General features: G+C 37.7%; 1 protein-coding gene across 1 annotated transcript in view; it reads left to right on the top strand.

The window, feature by feature from the left end:
- LOC135464377 (uncharacterized) overlaps positions 1 to 23140 on the top strand; it is a 54958-nt gene extending 31818 nt beyond the window's left edge. Inside the window, exons 18-35 of the mRNA XM_064741802.1 lie at positions 553 to 669; positions 1944 to 2081; positions 3049 to 3179; positions 3764 to 3931; positions 4442 to 4532; positions 4953 to 5052; positions 6789 to 6883; positions 7782 to 7880; positions 9354 to 9421; positions 10991 to 11207; positions 12599 to 12769; positions 13558 to 13601; positions 13947 to 14037; positions 15166 to 15323; positions 16278 to 16389; positions 17619 to 17711; positions 18578 to 18662; positions 21368 to 23140. Of these exons, the coding sequence (XP_064597872.1) occupies positions 553 to 669; positions 1944 to 2081; positions 3049 to 3179; positions 3764 to 3931; positions 4442 to 4532; positions 4953 to 5052; positions 6789 to 6883; positions 7782 to 7880; positions 9354 to 9421; positions 10991 to 11207; positions 12599 to 12769; positions 13558 to 13601; positions 13947 to 14037; positions 15166 to 15323; positions 16278 to 16389; positions 17619 to 17711; positions 18578 to 18662; positions 21368 to 21531 (2142 nt within the window). The 3' untranslated portion in view covers positions 21532 to 23140. The remainder of the gene's footprint in view (positions 1 to 552; positions 670 to 1943; positions 2082 to 3048; positions 3180 to 3763; positions 3932 to 4441; positions 4533 to 4952; positions 5053 to 6788; positions 6884 to 7781; positions 7881 to 9353; positions 9422 to 10990; positions 11208 to 12598; positions 12770 to 13557; positions 13602 to 13946; positions 14038 to 15165; positions 15324 to 16277; positions 16390 to 17618; positions 17712 to 18577; positions 18663 to 21367) is intronic.

Here is a 23140-nt window from a genome sequence, read left to right as displayed (position 1 = left end):
GTGGTTTTCAATATTGTTTTCTATTTTCCTTTAAAGAGAAAAAACACTTGAAAATAATTTTTGTTGTGTGAGTACTGGGTACATATTGTTTTTTCATAAGATTGTTATAAATAAAGATGTATCACATGTTTAAGAAATGTATTTGTGATTGCATTTGATCTTTTCAGCTAAAAATGTGTTCAACCTGGATTTTGATCATATTTATATTTATAACATATTCATAAATATTATCACAATACGGATTACATAAACGTTTTTGAAACAGTGTAAACAACAGATTTACATTCACATAAATTTATTAGACATGCATGGCATTATTATTATGCAAAGACAATATATACCAATAGTTGGTCCCAAATATCCACCATACAAAAATATTTTCTAATATCCTATGTTCTCTTGGAAGAAAAAATGAAAAACAAAATATTAAATAAGTTTATTGTATTTTGTCATCTTATTTTGGCCTTATTTTTATATTTTATAATTAAACATGGTACATGTGCCCTAATTTCCCAAACTTTTCACGTAAGAATTAGCAACTTTCTGTTACAGCTGCTGACCCTCATGTGGGATGCTAGTCTGATGGACCCAGAACTGGTCAGGAAGGTGTCACAGTTTTACATATGTCAGTCAAAACTACTGCTCCAACTGATTGACAACTCAGGAAAGGTGAGACCACACCCACTTACCTTAAAGTTAATACTGATTGACATCGTTCAATCAGAATTGTAGTCACACTTATACAAGCATTTTTTGACGGTGTGACATTTTTTTTTATCATGGGTCATGTAATTTAAAACTATTGCTTAATCTAATTGTCAAACTGACAGGTGATGTGGCAAAATAGTGAGCTTGTTAAACTGATTGTCAAACTGACAGGTGATGTGGCCAAGTAGTGAGCTTGTTAAACTGTTTGTCAAACTGACAGGTGATGTGGCCAAGTAGTGAGCTTGTTAAACTGATTGTCAAACTGACAGGTGATGTGACCAAGTAGTGAGCTTGTTAAACTGATTGTCAAACTGACAGGTGATGTGGCGAAATAGTGAGCTTGTTAAACTGATTGTCAAACTGACAGGTCATGTGGCCAAGTAGTGAGCTTGTTAAACTGATTGTCAAACTGACAGGTGATGTGACCAAGTAGTGAGCTTGTTAAACTGATTGTCAAACTGACAGGTGATGTGGCCAGGTGGTGAGCATGGGGCCTTTGACAAGTGCGTTTGCTGTCATATAAGTGAAATATTCTTGAGTATGGCACAAAATCAACTAAATAAATAATTACAACATGAATCAAATCTGATGAAAGTTCAGGATGTACTTGAATTCTAGGAAAAGACTGATAGTACTCAAATTTTATGCAAAGTCAGGTCATGCTCAAATTGTATGATAGGTCATGTCATACTCAGTCATACTCAAAATCACAAGAAAGATCAGAACATACTCAAATTGTATAAAAGGTCAGGTCAATCTCAAATCTTATGAAAGGTCATCAAACTCAAATTATATGAAAGGTCAGGTCATACTCAAATTATATGAAAGGTCAGGTCATACTCAGTCATACTCAAAATCATAAGAAAGATCAGAACATACTCAAATTGTATAAAAGGTCAGGTCAATCTCAAATCTTATGAAAGGTCAGATCATACTCTAATTGTATGAAAGGCCAGATCATTCTCAAATTGTTGGAAAGATCAGATCATTCTCAAATTGTTGGAAAGATCAGATCATTCTCAAATTGTTGGAAAGGTCAGATCATTCTCAAATTGTATGAAAGGTCAGGTCATTCTCAAATTGTCTGATAGGCCAGGTCATACTCAAATTGTATGATAAATCAGGTCATTCTCAACTCTGTAAGTGTCTTTTCATTTGTGGGACATTAGCTTTCTTTTGCCACTGAATACCTGTGCATTTTACAGTATTTAATGACCATTCGCTTATTTTTAAAGGGAGTCAACACTCGGAGGATCCAAAAGAAAAACCTGTCGAACATTCCGGAGTTTTGTGTGAGGGACATGGCCATTTGGTTTCGATTCGTTGCTCAGCATGTGCTCTATGTACATAAAGACACATTGAGTGGCATTTCGGTGAGTCTAAGGACATGTGTTAAAGGGGCGGGCTCCTTATCAGCTTTCTGTCAAATTACCCTATTTCTTCTAAATTTTGAAACACCTGGTCTGCTCATTTTAACCAAATATATATGTAACTGTAGTAGGAATATTGAGCCTCTTTTTGCCTTTTTCTCAAAATAAACAAAATACTCATATCTTTACTTTTCCATAAGCCTGGTAAAGAAATGTAATATTCTGTTTTCAACACTAGAAATATCTGTGCCAAATTTGAGAAGAATCATTTACATCATGATAACATGTATATGTTTCATGAATTTTCTGTCCCTAATCCAGTTTCATCTAACTTTTTTATTCTACGTATTGCACGTGCCGGAGAATCAATTAACCTTAAGGCCACACTACATATTATTCATTTTTTTTGTTTTACGGGCAGAACAAATCTTTGTTCAGTGTTGAAGGAGAATATATTTATTTATTTGATTGGTGTTTTACGCTGTACTCAAGAATATTTCACTTATACCAAGGTGGCCAGCATTATGGTGGGAGGAAAACGGGCAGAGCCCGGGGGAAACCCACAACCATCTGCAGGTTGCTGCGAGACCTTTCCACGTACGGCTGGAGAAAGGAGGATATAAGAATGTAGCTGATTTCATCGAAATTGTGGGATATTTGGATCGTGCCAACAAATATTTCTCATAAAGACATGTTTTCTTGTTCAAGGTTTTCTGAACAAGAAAAGTCGGACAAAAGGTGGATTTTTCACTTATGCTTTTATTCCAGTTTGGAATTTTTTTAGTGTCAGTTCGCCAGTATAACACTAAATAAAATGGCCCAATTCAAGAAAAAAAAATGTATACAGATTTAAGAAATGCTATTCTCTATTAAGAACAAGAACTGCATGCACAATAAGTACAACAACAACAGAACAGCGCTCCAAATAGAACTGCTCACTGCAGTGCTAGCTTTCATCGTTTCTTTGCAGCTGTCTCCGTTTGTGGATTGTTGTGTCGCACTGTTGTCGGAGCCAGAACTGATGCCTGGCCCCGTGTCTGCCAGCAAAGTCGTCTCTGCTCTGCTGGCGTTTGTCAACACATCAAAAAGACAACAAATGAGGTCAGCTGGAAAATTTGTCCTAATTATATATGCGTATAAGCTACATGTTGATTGGTTGATGAAGATGACAACAGTCTCACAAGATCTGGATAGCCTGTTTCTGAGGTGAAATCTGTGACTCTCTCATTTTGTTGCTAAAAAAAGTTGAATCTTAACTGATATGGTGTGCAGGGGTGGGACAGTTGTCAGTAACTTGCCAAAGGTCGGTGGTTTATCCGGCGTGCTAAAGTGTCAACCCATAAAGCAGACTACTATTGTATGTAAAGTGAAAAATGCTTGATTTATTTATTTATTTGATTGGTGTTTTACGCCGTACTCAAGAATATTTCACTTATATGACGGCGGCCAGCATTAAGTTGGGAGGAAACCAGGCAGAGCCCGGGGAAACCCACAACCATTCACCTGCAGGTTTCTGGCAGACCTTCCCACTTCCGGCCGGAGAGGAAAAATGCTTGAGTATGGTTGGTTTAACTGAAATAACATAAATTATATCATATATGTAAGATTTGAAACGAAAAGTGTGTGTTATTCATATATATATAAACATATATATATTAAAATAAATATATATTTTTTATTTTAAGTCCGGGAGTGCTGGGGAGGCCCATTCTGTCTGACCTTGCCCTTATGGTCCACACCTGTCCGTCAGTCCAGGAGGAGCTAGGTCCCGCCCTTATCCGAACATATGTCAGCGTCGATGTCGTTGAGGGGCTGGATGTTGATCGAGATGAATTTGACAAATATTCTGCCAGGTAAGTTTCTTGGTCACTTACCAGTGTAGAATTACAGGTTTACCTGGTGACAGACCTATTCTGTCAGTTCCTCACAGATCAGTTTTCAGGAAGTCTTTTGTTTCAAAACAGTTCATAGTATAGAAATGCAACTTTGTCGGGATGTTTTCGATCAAGTTACTTTGAACTTCGGGCTTTTTGAACCATTCATTTTCGACATATTATGCCCGTTTTTTTTTTTGCTGTTTTGAACTATGACATACCTGTAGCTGCTCTGTTTTCTTCTGTCCATGAAATGGTCCAAAGAAATAAAGTAAAAGATACTCTGAGAAGTCATTAGCCACTGCCAATTATAAATGTACCAATTCCTCCACTACAGACAAAGAAAGAATAGTCTTTATTACTGTCAGAGGTGAAGAGTTGTTAAAGAAATTCTTAGATCAGCAACTGTACCAAACTGTAAAGCGTTGGTTCTTAGCCCATATAGGCCTGTATTTAAATTACTACGATGCTTTTTTTTTTCCATTTCAGGGCAGAAATCAGCTATCTGGTTAAAGAATTATGGGAAAGAATAGACTCAAGAACATCCATTTTGAACCTGAGTGATTCCAAACTTTTCCAGGTAAAACAAATAATAATTAACTGAACACAGTTTTGTGAGTGACAAAATTTGCATTCTTCATGCGTGGCAAAATGCATATCTATTATGGTGGGTGTAGTGGTATGAAAACATTGTTTCTGTGACTCAAAACTAAAGAGTTTTGTGTGAGGGACATGGCCGTTTGGTTTCGATTCATTGCTCGTATATGTGGTTTATTTACCTAGAGACACATTGAGTGGCATTTCCATGATATTTCAGAGGCAGCAGAGATTTGGCAGCATGAACTTGTCCTGATGCAAGAAGACACAGTATATATATATATATATATATATATATATATATATATATATATATATATATATATATATATACCTGACGACTGCTTTTTATCATATGACTGAAAAATGGTTTCATTTAAACTTTTTGCTGTCGACATTACAGGATTTCCTGGGGTCTATACTGGACACACTGCTCTACATGCTTCACGACAGCCTTGCCCGGGTGGCTAATGTGAGGAAGCTGGAGGTCACCAGAGACAACGGTATGGAAACTTGTCACAGATATGTATTATTTTTCATGTGGGTGTGAAAACAAAAATTTAAATTAAATGTGATTGGTCATCAGTTGTTGAAGATTGAATGAGTGAGCAATTGAGCTATTCATAGTGTGTGTTCCAAATAAACTTCACTAAAGAATAATACACTATACAATGGAGAACTTGCTGTTTCTGGTTCTGTTGACCAAATTATTCTTCTGGTTCTGTTGACCAAATTATTCTTCTGGTTCTGTTGACCAAATTATTCTTCTGGTTCTGTTGACCTAATCATTCTTCTGGTTCATTTATCCAAATCATTTTTCCTGGTTCTGTTGACCAAATCTTTCCAGACTTCAAATTCTGTAGACCAAATCATTCTTTTGATTCTGTAAACCAAACCATTTTGGTTCTGTAGACCAAACCATTTGTCTGGTTCTGTTGACCAAATCATACTGGACTTCCGATTCTGTAGACCAAAGCATTCTGGTTCTGTGGTCCAAATTATTCTTCCGGCATTGTTGACCAAATAATTCTCATGGTTTTGTTGTCACAGTCCTGATCGTTCTTCCAGTTTTATTGACCAAATCATTTGCCTGGTTCTGAGGCAAATAAATGTCAAAATGGGCAACTTAGTCATGGGAAAAATGTTAGTGTTCTTGAAAAGTCCTTCGAAAATAAAGATGATGGTTGGTTACAAGGAATGTTAGTATTCTTGAAAAACGCTTCCAAAATGAAGATGATGGTTGGTTACAAGGAATGTTAGTATTCTTGAAAAACGCTTCCAAAATGAAGATGATGGTTGGTTACAAGGAATGTTAGTATTCTTGAAAAGCGCTTCCAAAATGAAGATGATGGTTGGTTACAAGGAATGTTAGTATTCTTGAAAAGCGCTTCCAAAATGAAGATGATGGTTGGTTACAAGGAATGTTAGTATTCTTGAAAAGCGCTTCCAAAATGAAGATGATGGTTGGTTACAAGGAATGTTAGTATTCTTGAAAAGCGCTTCCAAAATGAAGATGATGGCTGGTTACAAGGAATGTTAGTATTCTTGAAAAACGCTTCCAAAATGAAGATGATGGCTGGTTACAAGGAATGTTAGTATTCTTGAAAAACGCTTCCAAAATGAAGATGATGGTTGGTTACAAGGAATGTTAGTATTCTTGAAAAGCGCTTCCAAAATGAAGATGATGGTTGGTTACAAGGAATGTTAGTATTCTTGAAAAGCGCTTCCAAAATGAAGATGATGGTTGGTTACAAGGAATGTTAGTATTCTTGAAAAACGCTTCCAAAATGAAGATGATGGTTGGTTACAAGAAATGTGAGGGTTCTTGAAAAGTGCTTCCAAGGCATATGAAAAACAAAAAGTGAGAGAGAAAATTTCATTTTCTTGAGGCTTGTGTACTGTTTTCTTAATGACCCTACTATTTCCTGAATATTTTCCACCAATGATCAGAAGTTTTTTTGAAATGACATCAGTAATGTAATTTACCGGGAAAGCAGGACAGGTTTATTGCCTCCCCCCCCTCCCAAAAGTCAGTCAGTTTGGGAAAGTCAGACCACCAAACTGTTCTCACAGATACATGCACAAAAATACCCTGGATCAGGCCCTGAGCAATAGAAATCAGTGTTTCATGAAACACTAATCAAACAAATAAGTTATTGTAGAAGATGCTATGAATCATGCAGCCATGCTGTAATTTAGTCAATTAGTTATGGCTTTTGATCTTTTACCTTTACTTTAGAGGAAGAGTGGAGCAGATTATCCTTTGTAGAGAGAGTGGAAAAGGAAAAAATCCTGAAGGCCGAGGAAATTGCAGCCAAGAACTTCATGCTGATGGTCTGTGAGATTTTTATCTTATGAACACAAAATCTTCATTAAATCAAACCAGACACTGCACATATCGCTAGGACTTTAATTCTAGCTCAGCTCACTACCTTGATATGACAGTTACGTAAAAGTTTTCCTATCAGAACTGATTTTATTGATTGATTTGATTGGTGTTTTACGCCGTATTCAAGAATATTTCACTTATACGACGGCGGTCAGTATTATGGTGGGTGGAAACTGGGCAGAGTCTGGGGGAAACCAACGACCATCCGCTGGTTGCTGACAGACCTTCCCACGTATGGCCAGAGAGGAAGCCAGCATGCCCTGTCAGAACTATGCTATTAATGTAAACAAACAACTTTTAATGTGTCCACTAGGTGTAATGAATGAATGATTATGGCTTAACGCCACATCGGCAATATTTCAGCCATACCGTGGCGACGTAATGAAAGGTCTTAGACACATTGCTAGCCAACTTGGGGAGTTAGTCTAAAGTTCTGTAGAAGTGTTTTGACATCATGTTGTGATATGACAGCAAGCCAGCATCACCCTGTTTCTGCCGATTTTGTCTCCATTCATAGAGGGTTTGGAAAGTGGCTGTGTTGTCAGATTTTACCTGTCATCAGCCGTGTGTTAGCATTGTTAGTACACGTTAATGAATATTGACTTTTTGTGTTAAAGAACATTGATTTTTTGTGTTAAAGAACATTGACATTTTGTGTTAAATAACATTGACTTGTGTGTCAGTCATGTAAATGAACATTGGCCTAATTTAAATGTTAATTAAGAACATTTACTTTGTATGTTAAAGAACATTATAACCTTGTGTGTTAAATAACATTGACTTTCATCTTAATTAATTAGGTTTGTTTGGCTGCATGTTTAAGGACAAATTTGTATTTTCCAGGCTAATCAGACCTTGGATTTTGTTGATTTGCTGACAAAAGCGGAAAAAGTGTCTGCTTGTTTTACCAGAATTCCTCTGGCCACCAGATCAGCCAGCGCGGTAAGTGACACACAAGTGACGTGAAATGTATTCTTGAGTACGACGTAGAAGACCATCCAAAATAAATAAATAAATCTAGCCAGTTGAATTTCACTGATCTTGATCTGATTTCTCACGATCAAATGCAATCTATAACATATTGCTCCTTAATTCGTACACCAAAAACATACGTAAACAATGACAAGAAATGAAATAAGAAATGCAAGAAAACAGTGTGACTTCGTTGATAGAAAATGAAGTTATGAAGATCTACCTGAAATTTTTCTCCTTAAATTTAAATTTGTTGCCCCAGTAAATATATTTCAAAATATTGAAATATCTCTTACCCTAATAAGGTGTACTAGAAGGATACTTGAGGTGCATCAGAGGTGTACCATTGAGATGTAGCATATCTGAACTGAGGTGTGTCTGAGGTGTATCTGAGATATTGCCAATTATGCAGATTAGTATTTCAAGAACACCTAGAGTACACCTCAGTGGAGGTGTACCCTCTACATGTTAGGTAAAAAATATGATGTGTATAAAGTATTATTAGAAACAAAGAGTGGAGATGGATTGTTTATGGTTTTCTGACATAACATGACTGGGCTCATCACCATGAGCCCAGTGACGTAGGTGTTGTTCAATATTTCTGTACAAAATTTACAAGCGGTAGCAGTGATGTAAAGTGAAAGGTATGCCGGTTCAGGGCAGCCATCTTGGAATAATGAGAGGCAAACTTTACAAGGTGTAGGCCTTCCTGAGGAACATTATTTACTTTTTGTAACTTCCAGAATTTCTAAGGTGTACCTTAGGAACATCTTCTAAGTGTTGATTTTTTTCAAAGTTCCTGAGGTACATATGAGCTATAGGCACATGGCTGGAGTATACTTGAGGCACAGTACACCTCAGATAATATAGGTGGGGTGTACACCTCATCTACCCCTCACACTAATGTGCACAAGGTGTAGACCCCATATATACCTTTTGGCCCCGATAGCACAGTTGGTAGCTTGTCTACTTCACAGGGTGGAAGATAGAGAGTCAGTCCTGGATCGGGTCACACGTGAGGCCTTAAAAGAGGAAGTTGTAACTTCCTCACTTGGCGTTCAGCATGGAGGGATAGTACAATCGATTGGTTGACCTGTATCAGTAGAATGGCTCAGGCGGGGAAGTGTGCACGTACTTGCCTTCTGTCAGTCGCCTCAATAAAGCAGCTCTAGATAAAGGAGCAGTGGAAATACGTTTTGCAACAGGGAGGCACATTACATACACTCCTTCGTGGTCATTTGACTAAAAAGTTGTTAAGTACGAGGTTAAACCTCAAGGACTCACTCACTCACTCACACACCTCATGTCTGTAATGAATATATATTCTTTAAATCAAAAGTAGCTAGATCAATATCTTGAAAACACTCTTCAAGTTATTTAAATTTACACATATTGGTAGCTGATGTATGTCTGTTATGTTTTTCTTTTAATTATTTTATGCAGATTTCTGGATTTCTGCAATCTTTGTGTGGCACCAAGTCAAAGGAATTCAAAGTGAAGGACATGGCAAAGTAAGAAGATTTTATTGACCTCAATTCTAGTGTCAGCAGTAGATGTAGTCATTTATTTTTGCCCTCATTGCGAATGAATAGGGCGTCTTGAAATGCACCCATCCATCAGTGGGTGTACGTGTTTTCATAGATACACAATCTGATCCGCGTAAGATTTCTCAAAATTGTATTGTCATAGTTCATTCAGATGTTGTATGTGCATTTTAGTCCATATGATTGTGATGACTTTAATTTTTGTAGCACAGCATCGTTGATTTTTTAATCAGTTTTACCACTTTTACAGATTTTGAACAGCGGCTAATTTTGTATGCTTTTGACTGTTACACTGTTTTTAAACCATTACTGTCAAATTAAGAATGCACTTTTGTAACACAATGTTGATGTTCCCCAATTTTTTTTCTGGTGGATATTTCCAAAAATTAAGCAGCAGGGAGGAGGCAGTGTGGAGGTGGTGGCTGGATGGGTGGGTGGGTGTGTGGGTGGGTGGATGTGTGGTGGGTTTGCATAACATTTAAGTGGAACATCCCGCTGATATAGTTAAAATGATAGTGGATGAATGGAGTTCATGATCACTGATAACGTTTGTACTTTGCCTTGTATATTTCTATGGTTAATTGTAACATTGAAAGGCAAAGAATGTTGAACTCATAAAACTCCCTCCCACCTGTAACAAGATGGCCCAAATCTACAATGTATAAACACATTTGTTCTTTCCCTTATTACTTTGAAATGGGGAACTCGTAAAGTTCCTTCCTTCTTGTAACAAGATGGTTCAAAGCTTTGAACTCATTTGTTCTTGCCTTTATTGCATCACAATGGGGAGCTCGTAAAATTCTTTCACTCCTGTAACAAGATGGTCCAAGCTACAATGTATAAACACATTCGTTCTTTCCTTTATTACATCACAATGGTGAACTCATTAAGTTCCTTCCCTCTTGTAATGAGATGGTCCAAAGCTTTGAACTCATTTGTTCTTTCCTTTATTACATCACAATGAGGAACCCCTAAAATTCCTTCCCTCCTGTAACAAGACGGTTCAGAACTTTGAACTCATTTGTTCCTTCATTATGTCACAATTATCAGTGTATATGTGCTCATAGAACATATATGAAGCTCACACGCACTGCATCGTCACAAAAGAAAACCATTCGTTGCACTGTGATTTGGAACGTTTGTGTACTTCGTCCTTGATTCTCCCATTTCTTCCCCGAACAAGTAAAATGTCTCTGAAACATGAGATTCTTTGGTGATCTCAAGGTATCCATGACATCACAACCAGATGTTTTGCTTGAAATAGTTTGTTTCCAAGACCCTTCGGCAATTGCATTCTTAATTCTATGCATACATGTATTTACATTAATGTTGAACAGTGAAATCTAGCAGCCTACGCATATGTGTGTTATGTGGCCTATTGTGACATCACTAGTCCTTACGTGGTTGACAGGGTCCTCTGTATAATCCGAGGAATCAAAGAATTTTTCCGCTGTTGAAAAATGAATCAGTGTAACATTTCTCTGAACAGTGTTCAGTGGTTTTTAGGTTTTTGATACTACCTTGATTTCACTCCAGGTACAACTTTGACCCTCAATCGTTGCTCATGAAAATCGTAAATGTGATCTTACGCATTGCGGAACAAGACTCATCAACTAAAGAAGGATTTGTGGTTGCCATGGCAACAGATGCGGATTTCTCTCCTCCAGTCCTAGAGAAGACTTTGTCTGTGATCGCAAGGAAGAATTTAGTGGAAGAGGACTCCCTGAATTCTTTCCAGAAACTGATTGAAACTGTAATTATACTCAATTTACAATAATTTATTGATTTATTTATTTGATTGGGTGTTTTGCACGATACCCAAGAATATTTCACTTATAATATGACGATTAGCATTATGTGGCAAGAAACCAGGCAGAGCCCAGGTGAAACCCACAACCAGCTACAGATTGCTGACAGACCTTAGTCCTACATACGGCCAGAGAGGAACAATTTATGAGAATGGAAAATATGTTAATGGCGATTGCTGTAATCATGTCTACTCAGGATTGCATGTTTTTAAACCATTTGTCAACCATTTAAATAACGATACATGTAGGTATATAAAAAGATTAAAAAACTTTTTCCCTTTTATAAGCACAGCTTCACTTTTATTATCACTTATCAATATAGAATCTAATAATTTTCATGTTCAAATTTTCATCCACTTTTCCTAGGTATAGGTGAAATCCTTTAATAACACAAGCTATATTTATTTATTTATTTGATAGTTGTTTAACTCATACTCAAGAATTTGTTAGTTACATGATGCATGACGATCGGTTTATGACCTGTGGCAAGTTACTGATATACTTTCAGCTCCCACATGCCATGTACACCCATGCACGCAATATTAGTGAAAGACAAGTAGTCTTTTATGAACATTACACTGTATAAACAGCCATACAGGTGTCGTTGAACACTAATTGTCACAACGGCCCCATAAATGGTGAGAGCAAGAGAATGTACAAATTGCCTCTCCAAAGACAGGTTTGAACACCTATTGTGTCCTTGTGATTGAAACTCTTAATCACTAGACCAAGGCTCACTCCCCATTATCAGCTATGGGTAATCCTGTATTTAATCAGTACCATGACTAAATAGGAACTAAAGTTTATGAATTCCCAGTAGGCCTACTATATTTTAGGACAGGGAAGGAGTCAATCATGGCTTGGCTACATCAGATGCATAATTATATATATATATATATATATATATATATATATATATATATATAGGGGCCTCCGTGGCTCAGGTGGTTAGAGCGCTAGCGCAGCGTAATGACAAAGGAGTCTCTCACCAATGCGGTCGCTGTGAGTTCAAGTCCAGCTCATGCTGGCTTTCTCTCCGGCCGTATGTGGGAAGGTCTGTCAGCTACCTGCGGATGGTCGTGGGTTTCTCCCGGGTTCTGCCTGGTTTCCACCCACCATAATGCTGGCCGCCGTTGTATAAGTGAAATAATCTTGAGTACGGCGTAAAACACCAATCAAAAAAAAAATATATATATATATATATATATATATATATGTATATGCCTAAAACATTTTATTCAGTTCCAAATATAATTCAGTAGATTGGTTTGTATATAAAAGTAAAAAGAAAAGGAAAACACTGCTTTGTTCTTATTTCAATTGATCTCATTTGCAGATGAATGCGCTGAATCAAAATTCAAGGGGAGATAACTATGGTGCAAGGGCAGATAACTCTAGCACACAGTGGCAAGATGTTGTGGACCAGTTGAAGATTGACCAGTCAGTGTTATGTGAGGAGTACAAAGCAGCTTTGTCCGATCTCCGATTTGATACTGTGGATCTCCAGGTGAGACAAGCGTTATCGCCCATTCTCAGTCAAACTGTGGCCCCTGAGAACCTCACAGAAAATACTTGTATGTGGCTTATTGACATGTGATGAAAATGTAGACTAAAAATTTCTGAACCTTTTTGCATATGAAAGCGCAACTTTCAGTGCAATGTGTGCAAATTTTTAATTTGACTTTGGAGGCAGAGCTATTGTAGCATTGGTTCGAGCGGTTGATTTTGGGACTTCACAAAATGTATGTATCTTATCAGTCTACACAGAATAATGCCCCCAGAATTTGCTGGAATAAACCCCCTGCAAACATGCAAAAAGGCTGACAGTATTTCCCCACCAGAATAGAGGTATTGGGCAGGGTGGGAATGGGTGTGGGGGGTGATTTTGGGTGGTGGTGATTGTGGCAGTGGGGACTATCATTAAGGTTTACACTTTCTCTGTCCGTTAGTTCATCAGTCGGTAATAAACAGTTGTGTTTTGTTGTAACATTCGTTAACTTGAATCGAATTGAAATTGGGTACAATTTCTTTACCAATTTAAGTTTCAGACCAGGTTGAGTTTGTGGCCATTTTGTCCATTTTCCACTTAATCATGGCAGATTTTGGCTGGTTGTGGACTTTTGTTTCATAACATTTATCGTATTAAATTGAATGACTTCACTTTGATGAAACTTAGTACAGTATAAACTCCAGTGTGAGTCATTTTTACACTAATTGGGATGGAAAATATGGCTGTTAAATGTATTTAAATTTAATTTAAATGTGTTAAATGTTCTATTTTTTTTTTGTTTCCAGGAAAGTCACTGTTTCAATGGAAACACACAAGCTCTGGACCCAAGGTAAAAGAAATCTTTGCTATTTTAACTTGGACTAAAGTAATCCTTAATCCTGTCATCAGAATAAGTTCTGTTTTAACGTTCACATTTTTGACTACAATTTTACGTCTGGTTTGGAGCGGTGGGTAGCTGAGAAAATTTATAGTGCTGCCACGTTACCAGTTTTAACCAATCAAACATTGGTTGTTTCTATAATCTGTCAAGGCACTTGTTTCGATGTGAAACAAGAATATTAGAATTAGTGTATGGAGTTACCAGGCACATGAAAAAAACTAAAAAGAATAAACAAAAGCAGCATGGGATCAGGAAAAGTGTCATGTGGGGTGCTGATTTACATCTGATTTGCAGGTCTGCGAAAATCAAAGCTTTGATGAAGGAAATGAAGCAGCTTCGTAACAGTTTACCTGTGCACCCAGATGCGGCGATATTTGTTCGACAGGTACGTACACAAACGCAGACATTAATTCACACAGCAAAATGTCTGCGTCGTCTGTTTTCAGGTTATTCACAGCATGACAAATCTAGGTTTATGGTCCAAAGTGGGCCATTTTGTTGGCTGTTTGTTTGGGCTATGTCCATATCTTCCGTGAAAAGAGTGAAAAAATTTGCAATTCTGCAAACAGCTGTTTGAAAGCATTTGCCTTGTTTCATCAACATGATTTAAATTTGATTCAGCGATTTAGTCAGTTATTACAGTCATTAAGCCAATTATTTCAGTCAGTCAGTTATTTCAGCCAACCAGCCAGTTATTTCAGCCAGTCAGTTATTTCAGCCATTCGGTCAATCATTTCAGCCAGTCAGTTGTTTCAGCCATTCAGCTAATTATTTCAGCCAGTCAGTTATTACAGCCATTCAACCAATTATTTCTGCCAGTCAAGTATTTCAGCCATTCAGCCTATCATTTCAGTCAGTCAGCTATTTTAGCCATTCAGCTAATTATTTCTGCCAGTCAGTTATTACAGCCATTCAGCCAATTATTTCAGCCAGTCAGTTATTTTAGCCATTCAGCCAATCATTTCAGCCAGTCAGTTATTTCGGCCATTCAACCAAACATTTCAACCAGTCAGCTGTTTCAGCCATTCAGTTAATTATTTCAGCCAGTCAGTTATTACAGCCATTCAGCCAGTTATTTCAGCCAGTCATTTATTTCAGCCATTCAGCCAATTATTTCAGCCAGTCAGTTATTTCACCATTTAGCCAATTATTTCAACCAGTCAGTTGTTTCAGCCATTCAGCCAATTATTTATTTAAGCCATTCAGCCAAATATGTCAGTCATTCAGCCAGTTATTTTAGCCAGTCATTTTACCATTTAGCCAATTATTTCAGCCAGTCAGTTGTTTCAGCCATTCAGCCAATTATTTCAGCCAGTCAGTTATTACAGCCATTCAGCCAATTATTTTAGTCAGTCAGTTATTTCAGCCAATCACTGTCTGTTATTCAGCCAATCACTCAGTCAGTTATTTCAGCCAGTCAGTCAGTTTTTTTATTTCAGACAATCATTCAGTCAATCATTTATTCATATTATTTTAACCAATCAGTCACTCAGTTGATTATTTTGTCTTTCAGGATGAAGAGAGGATTGACTTGATGCGTGCCATAATAACAGGACCTGTGGACACACCCTACAGTTTGGGCTGTTTTACTTTCGACATCTACTTCCCAAACAGCTATCCCAACATTCCTCCACTTGTCAAAATAATCACAACAGGCAATGGAACAGTCAGGTGGGGAAATATTACACTTGTTTGAGTTATGAAAATAGAATGAGGGAGCAAAGTGACAAGGCATTGTACCTTTATACATGTAACTTCAGAGCTATAGGGCTCCATTCCACTCTTTTAACTAGCTGTGTGTTTCGTGAATGACGGCCATCAGAGCTTGTTTCTTGTTCCCCACCACAAAAGTGGTGAAGAGACAAAGAGATGCTCTCCACCTTGCCATCCATCCATCTGTCACATCTGTTCTTGTGACATGAGTAAGACGTGCTGAACTGTTTTCAATCAAGCAAGTTTAATAGTCTCCTTCCTTGCGCAGTGGCTTGATGTCGGCAAAGGTACAGTTTGGATTGATTTTTGTCTGTAACCATGGTAACCAAGTATGATGCTGTCATCCATCTTGGATTTCCTGGCAGTCACATCTTTCTGTTTAAGATGTTAGGACGTCACGAGAATGGCAGTTAGTGTCATAACATATGGGTGGAAACTTGTTGCATACAGAGTTTTGGGGAATTGTTAAACATAGATCATTATCTTGTTCACAAAAATTAAGCTTTTGGCGTTGATTTTCATTGACACATACATCATTGTATATATGTTGAACATGCTGGCTTCCTATCTGGCCGTTCGTGGGAAGGTTTTCAGTAACCTGCGTATGGTTGTGGGTTTCCGCGGGCTTTGCCTTTTTTGCACCCACTATAATGCTGGCCGTCATCATACAAGTGAAGTATTCTTGAGTAAGGCAAAATCATGAATCATGTCACATGAGAATTTTGTCATATGTGATTGACATAAATTGAAATTTGTCTTATATCCAGTAATTGGCCCCTGACTACTGACTATTTTTGGCATTTAACTTTTATGTGCAAATTATGCATTTATTTCGAGAGTATGTTAATTAATTAAGCCAGTAGTTGTTTTTCCTTTCGATAATGATAGTCCTATTCATTTTTGACCAATCAGGTTCAACCCCAATCTTTACTCCGACGGGAAGGTTTGTCTAAGCTTACTGGGAACATGGCATGCCGGAGACGCCAGTGAGAAATGGAGCGCCACAAAATCATCACTATATCAGGTGAGTGAATGGCCGACCCGTGTCCTAAAACTTCATCCGTGATTGTGTGGTTCACTTGAAGGTATGTGAACTGCGTGGTTGAAACCTCAGCTTACAGGTAGTTGAAACCTTATCCAGGAGGTGTGGTTCACTGGAAGTAAGGTTGTGACTGAGTGTGAATCATGTGTCTGATTGAAACCTCAGCTTACAGGTAATTGAAACCTTATCCAGGAGGTGTGGTTCACTGAAAGTAAGGTTGTGACTGAGTGTGAACTGTGTGTCTGATTGAAACCTCAGCTTACAGGTAGTTGAAACCTTATCCAGGAGGTGTGGTTCACTGGAAGTAAGGTTGTGACTGAGTGTGAACTGTGTGTCTGATTGAAACCTGAGCTTACAGGTAGTTGAATCCTTCTCCAGGAGGTGTGGTTGACTGGAAGTAAGGTTGTGACTGAGTGTGAACTGTGTGTCTGATTGAAGCCTCAGCTTACAGGTGGTTGAAACCTTATCCAGGAGGTGTGGTTCACTGGAAGTAAGGTTGTGACTGAGTGTGAACTGTGTGTTTGATTGAAACCTGAGCTTACAGGTAGTTGAAACCTTATCCAGGAGGTGTGGTTGACTGGAAGTAAGATTGTGACTGAGTGTGAACCTTGTGTCTGATTGAAACCTCAGCTTACAGGTTGTTGAAACCTTATCCAGGAGGTGTGGTTCACTGGAAGTAAGGTTGTGACTGAGTGTGAACTGTGTGTCTGATTGAAACCTCAGCTTACAGGTAGTTGAAACCTTATCCAGGAGGTGTGGTTCACTGGAAGTAAGGTTGTGACTGAGTGCGAACCTCTGTCATGTCTGTGTGTTTGATAACTATTTTTAATATTAATGAGAGAGAGCTGTCCAACATCTGAGGTTATCAGTAAACATTTTTAAACCTTGTGCCCTGTCATGTCTGTGTGTTTGATAGCTATTATTCATATTAATGAGAGAGAGCTGTCCAACATCTCAGGTTATCAGTAAACGTTTTTAAACCATGTGCTCTGTCATATCTGTGTGTTGCTATATTCAATGCCAATCACTATGTCTGCAAGGAAGTTCTGGAGAACAATTTCAGAAATTGACTCACCTTGTTTCTCATTAATTCAGTCATTCAGTTGGTTACTATCTCTAATGGCTGATCTAATTGTTATGTATAAATTTCGTAAAGTTATTACAAAACAATGTCTCAAATTGACCCCCCTTGTTGTTCCTCATGATTTTAGGTGTTGGTTTCTATCCAGTCACTAATCCTAATTCCTCACCCTATGTTTAATGAGCCTGGGTACGAAGGCCTAAAGGAGACCAAGGAAGGACAGGTATGTTGTTGTTGTAATCACTGTAACGGTTATACTTAAGTCTGCCTCATGGGGTACTTAATAACGACAAGAAATTAATTCATGACCATGGTGACTCATATCCCGGATTTCTGCTTGGTTCATGTTGGTTCGCTTAAATTTCTTGCCTGGTTCATCCCATAGCTGCCTTTATGTAAAGTATGTATGTGTTTTGTTCATTCTTCATGAAAGGCTATTTTGGGATTTGAACCAGTGACCTGTGGTGGAATATGAACAGTCAATGTTGAAGCCACCTGATTGTTGTTTTTAGTATCTGGTTTATAATTTGCCATTAAATGGTATGATGTTCATTTATGAGGTGATACCTTCTCTTTATGGCATGGTGTCCCTTTATAACATGATGTGGGTGGGGGGTGGGGGAGGTGGGGGGTGGCCTTGGTGCTTGGTGGCTCAGTTGATTAGCATGCGTAATGACCTAGGAGCCCCTCACCATTGCGGTCACTGTGAGTTCAAGTCCAGCTCATGCTGGCTTCTTCTCTAGCCATACAAGGGAAGGTCTGTCAGCAGCATGCAGATGGATGTGTGTTTTCCCCTGGGCTCTGCCCATTTTCCTCCCACCATAATGCTGGCCGCCATGGTATAAGTGAAATATTCTTGAGTACGGCGTTAAACACCAGTAAATAACAGGACATGACTTTCTGGGATCCTTAAGATTCTTGCTTATATGTAAATGTACACGTATTTTTTTGACATGGTAGACTATCGGGTTAAACAACCTGTAGTAATACATTAAGTCATGTATTAAATTGAATAGAACTTATGTTTCCCATACAGTCATGTCCATGTACATGCATACACACATATAATTCTGTTCATCGCCTTTTCAGTCTAGAAGCAAGACCTACAACAACAACATTCGTCTGTGGACCGTACGCCATGCTATGCTGGGTCAGCTTCGTTCTCCACCGGCAGGTCAGTTACAACAACAACATGGTATATTTGGTGCAGATGTCGAAATTGAGGAGATTGTGTTCATTCAAAATTGACGACTGAATGAAAGATTGATTGACATTTGACAACTGAATGAAAGATTGATTGACATTTGACAACTGAATGAAAGATTGATTGACATTTGACAACTGAATGAAAGATTTTTGACAACTGAATGAAAGATTGATTGACATTTGACAACTGAATGAAAGATTGATTGACATTTGACAACTGAATGAAAGATTGATTGACATTGACGACTGAATGAAAGATTGATTGACATTGACAACTGAATGAAAGATTGATTGACATTGACAACTGAATGAAAGATTGATTGACATTTGACAACTGAATGAAAGATTGATTGACATTGACGACTGAATGAAAGATTGATTGACATTGACAACTGAATGAAAGATTGATTGACATTGAAAACTGAATGAAAGATTGATTGACATTTGACAACTGAATGAAAGATTGATTGACATTGACAACTGAATGAAAGATTGATTGACATTGACAACTGAATGAAGATTGATTAGGGCTTAATGCCACATAGACAGTTTCAGTTGTGTTGTTGCAAGAACATTTCGACTGGAGGAATGGCCACATACCAAACCAGAACAAACATAACAAATAGGATAAAAAAGGCTTTAGAATTAGGTCAAAACAAAATCTGTTAAATTTCAAAAAGTGACAGTATTTGATTTCAGGGACACTATTTCCAGCAATATTATCAAATAATTGAAATGTAGAGATCACGGTGCAGAATTCATCTCACCCTCTTCACCCCACCCTGTTCACCCCACACCCGCTTGCATGCCTAGCTGCCCACCCTCCTGCACCAGGATCTATTTGATCCCATACTGTGCAAAACAGGAGTCATCAATTATGCTCCCACTTGAGAGCAAAATTAAGGTTTGAAAGAGAGAGGCATACTCTGTTCATAAAAAGGATGAGTTCTGGGTTGGTCGGTTTTATAACTAGCTTGGCTTTGATGGCTGAAGTCCTGTTCTTTTCACCGACTTAGTAAGATTCATCAAGGTGCATGTATTTCTTCCCCAAACCACAGTAAGATTCATCAAGGTGCATGCATTTGTTCTCCAAACGACAATAAGATTCATCAAGGTGCAAGTATTTGTTCCCCAAACCACAAGATTCATCAAGTTGCATGTATTTCTTCCCCAAACCTCAATAAGATTCATCAAGGCGCATGTATTTGTTCCCCCAAACTACAAGATTCATCAAGGTGCATGCATTTGTTTCCCAAACTACAATAAGATTCATCAAGGTACATGCATTTGTTCCGCAAACTACAACAAGATTCATCAAGGTGCATGTATTTGTTCCCCAAACCACAGTAAAATTCATCAAGGTGCATGTATTTGTTCCCCAAACCACAATAAGATTCATCAAGGTGCAAGTATTTGTTCCCCAAACCACAATATTCATCAAGTTGCATGTATTTCTTCCCCAAACCACAATAAGATTCATCAAGGCGCATGTATTTGTTCCCCCAAACTACAAGATTCATCAAGGTGCATGCATTTGTTTCCCAAACTACAACAAGATTCATCAAGGTGCATGTATTTGTTCCCAAAACCACAGTAAAATTCTTCAAGGTGCATGTATTTGTTCCCCAAACCACAATAAGATTCATCAAGGTGCATGTATTTGTTCCCCCAAACTACAAGATTCATCAAGGTGCTTGCATTTGTTCCCCAAACTACAATAAGATTCATCAAGGTACATGCATTTGTTCCCCAAACTACAACAAGATTCATCAAGGTGCATATATTTGTTCCCCAAACCACAGTAAAATTCATCAAGGTGCATGTATTTGTTCCCCAAACCACAATAAGATTCATCAAGGTGCATGTATTTGTTCCCCCAAACTACAAGATTCATCAAGGTGCTTGCATTTGTTCCCCAAACTACAATAAGATTCATCAAGGTACATGCATTTGTTCCCCAAACTACAACAAGATTCATCAAGGTGCATGTATGTCTTCCCCAAACCACTGTAAAATTCATCAAGGTGCATGTATTTGTTCCCCAAACCACAACAAAATTCATCAAGGTGCATGTATTTTTTCCCCAAACCACAATAAGATTCATCATGTATTTGTACTACAACAACATTTACGGAGTAAGCTTTAAAATACCATCCATGAAATGGCATATGCAGTCAAAAAATTAAAGCAGGTAATTTGCAAAATGTTGTGTTTGTTAAAACCACTTATCCACTGCCAGTCATGTACATGTGTGTCAGATGTGGTAAAGTTTGTCAGTAACTTGCCAAAGGTGGTTGGTTTACCCCGAGCACTCCCATTTCCTCCACCATAAAATTGACTATCATGTTATATATTATAAACTGAAAAATTTTCTTTAGTATGGCATTAAACAACAATTAAATATAATAAAACAAATAAATATATTAAGTTATTTATTTATTTATTGATTTTATTGGTGTTTTACTCAAGAATATTTCACTTATATGCTGGCGACCACCATTAAGATGTGAGAAATCCAGGCACAGCCCGGTGGAAACCTACGACCATCCGCAGCTTGCTAGTAGACCTTCCTATGTACAATATATTAAGTGAAATACTTTCTTCAGTGCAATGTTAAACCTCAGTTAAGTATGAATAAATAGATAAACTTTACATTTTTATTTTCATTTTCAGGTTTTGAAGACTTGATTCGTAAGCACTTTACTATTCAGAAGAATGCCATTCTCAAGCTGTGCTCCGATTGGCTGAGAGAATGTGACGATGAAGAAGAGGAAAGACGTCTGCGCTCAGTCGTCAACAGTCTACGAGAAGAGTTGGAGAAACTCAGTGATACTTAAGTGTCGAACTTAAAAATGTCTAAATTGTACATTAAACTTTGGCATGTATAATTCAGAGGACATGGAGGCTAATTTTATGCTGTCTGTGTTCAAAAAGAAGTGTAAAAATAGCTTAAAAGTGTAAAAATGAGGCAGTCAAGCAATTGAAAGACATTTGAAAACTGTATTTGAAAATACTTTTATTTGTTTTGCTACATTTTTTCCCTGGATTACATGCAGTCAGTTGTCTTGGTTATCTTAGACATATGTCAAAACTTTAATCATTAAATTTGGTACTTTCCTTTATGTTGTTTTAGCTGAAATTTGTTGTACAATAACTTACCCAGAATTTCGTCAAGCAATATTTTGATCTGGTTACATAAGAAATAACAATTTTAAAGTAATTTGAAATTTTGAGTCTAAGCAAGACTAAGATTGCTCCATGATCCTGGGGAGTGGTGATTAAGTCCTGTATTATTCTGATCTAACATGACAATACATGAATATATTTGAAGAAGGTTTATTTGTGTACAAGAAGAATGTGTGTGTAGTGTAATAACTGGTTTAGAGTGAATCCTGTGATACAGTGTGTTATCCTGATAAAGAGATGGTGTAAGACTGTCATAGCCTGGTGTTGAACCCCTGACATACAGTATAGTATGAAACCGACGATAGAAAGATGGTGTGAAACCCCTGACAGAGATGGTGTAAAACTTGTAATGTAATGACTGAAATGGCATGAAAAATTTTCCATTGGTTGAGGATGCTTTGGAGATCTGAGGTTTTCATAGGCATTTATGTAGATTATCTACATGTACATTTCAATTTTTAAAAAATTAATTTGAGGTGAATGGTGGTGAATCCGGCCCGTTCTTACAACGGTGGATAGAGATGGAGGAAACTTTAGTGCCCAAAGTAAACGGCTGACTTCTGTGAGGTAACTGATCAACTTTTATACATGATGCACGTTTCTCCCCCTGCAAGTTGTGTTCGGAACAGTGGTGACTACAAGCTGTTTGCAAAACTGTTCATCAAAATGGCAGTGTGAGGGTTAATGGTCATACAATCACATTGGTCGAACAGTGCAGGCATAGAAATGGTGGAGATTTTTTCTTCGAGACTTTCTTCGAGTATTGTATCAATGCCATGTGTCTCTGACAAATTGATTAAATTTATTGTATTTTGGTGTTTTTATTATTACGCACTGAAGAACATTTCACTTATATGGCGGTGGCCATCATGATGGTGGGTGGATACCATGCAGAGCCCATTGGAAATGGCGGCCATATGTTAGAAATTGATTGAAAGACAAGCATATTCAACCACATGGTTACTCATGAAACTCATCAAAGTCAGTCAAATCAAATCGTTAAAAAATGAAGAGATGCAATTCAGGAGTCGTGTTTGGAAGACATGCAACATTAAGGTTGAGGAAGAGGGGATAATGGGGTAAGATTTTAAATATAGTGTGCGTATAATCATGAAAACTACCATTAATTTGTATTCAGATTATTTGTTTCTTTCATTTTACAGGTTTTAAATTGTGAAAATAGTTGTTTAAGTATTTTCATTGGATGTTGGGTGGGGGTGGGGGTGGGGTGTTGGTAAGATCCAATCTTCCAGTTGTTTT

The sequence above is a fragment of the Liolophura sinensis genome, chromosome 4 (assembly GCF_032854445.1).
Source record: "Liolophura sinensis isolate JHLJ2023 chromosome 4, CUHK_Ljap_v2, whole genome shotgun sequence".
NCBI lineage: Eukaryota > Metazoa > Mollusca > Polyplacophora > Chitonida > Chitonidae > Liolophura > Liolophura sinensis.
The sequence above is the reverse complement of the archived record's forward strand: the minus strand, read 5'-3'. Positions and strand labels throughout refer to the sequence as shown.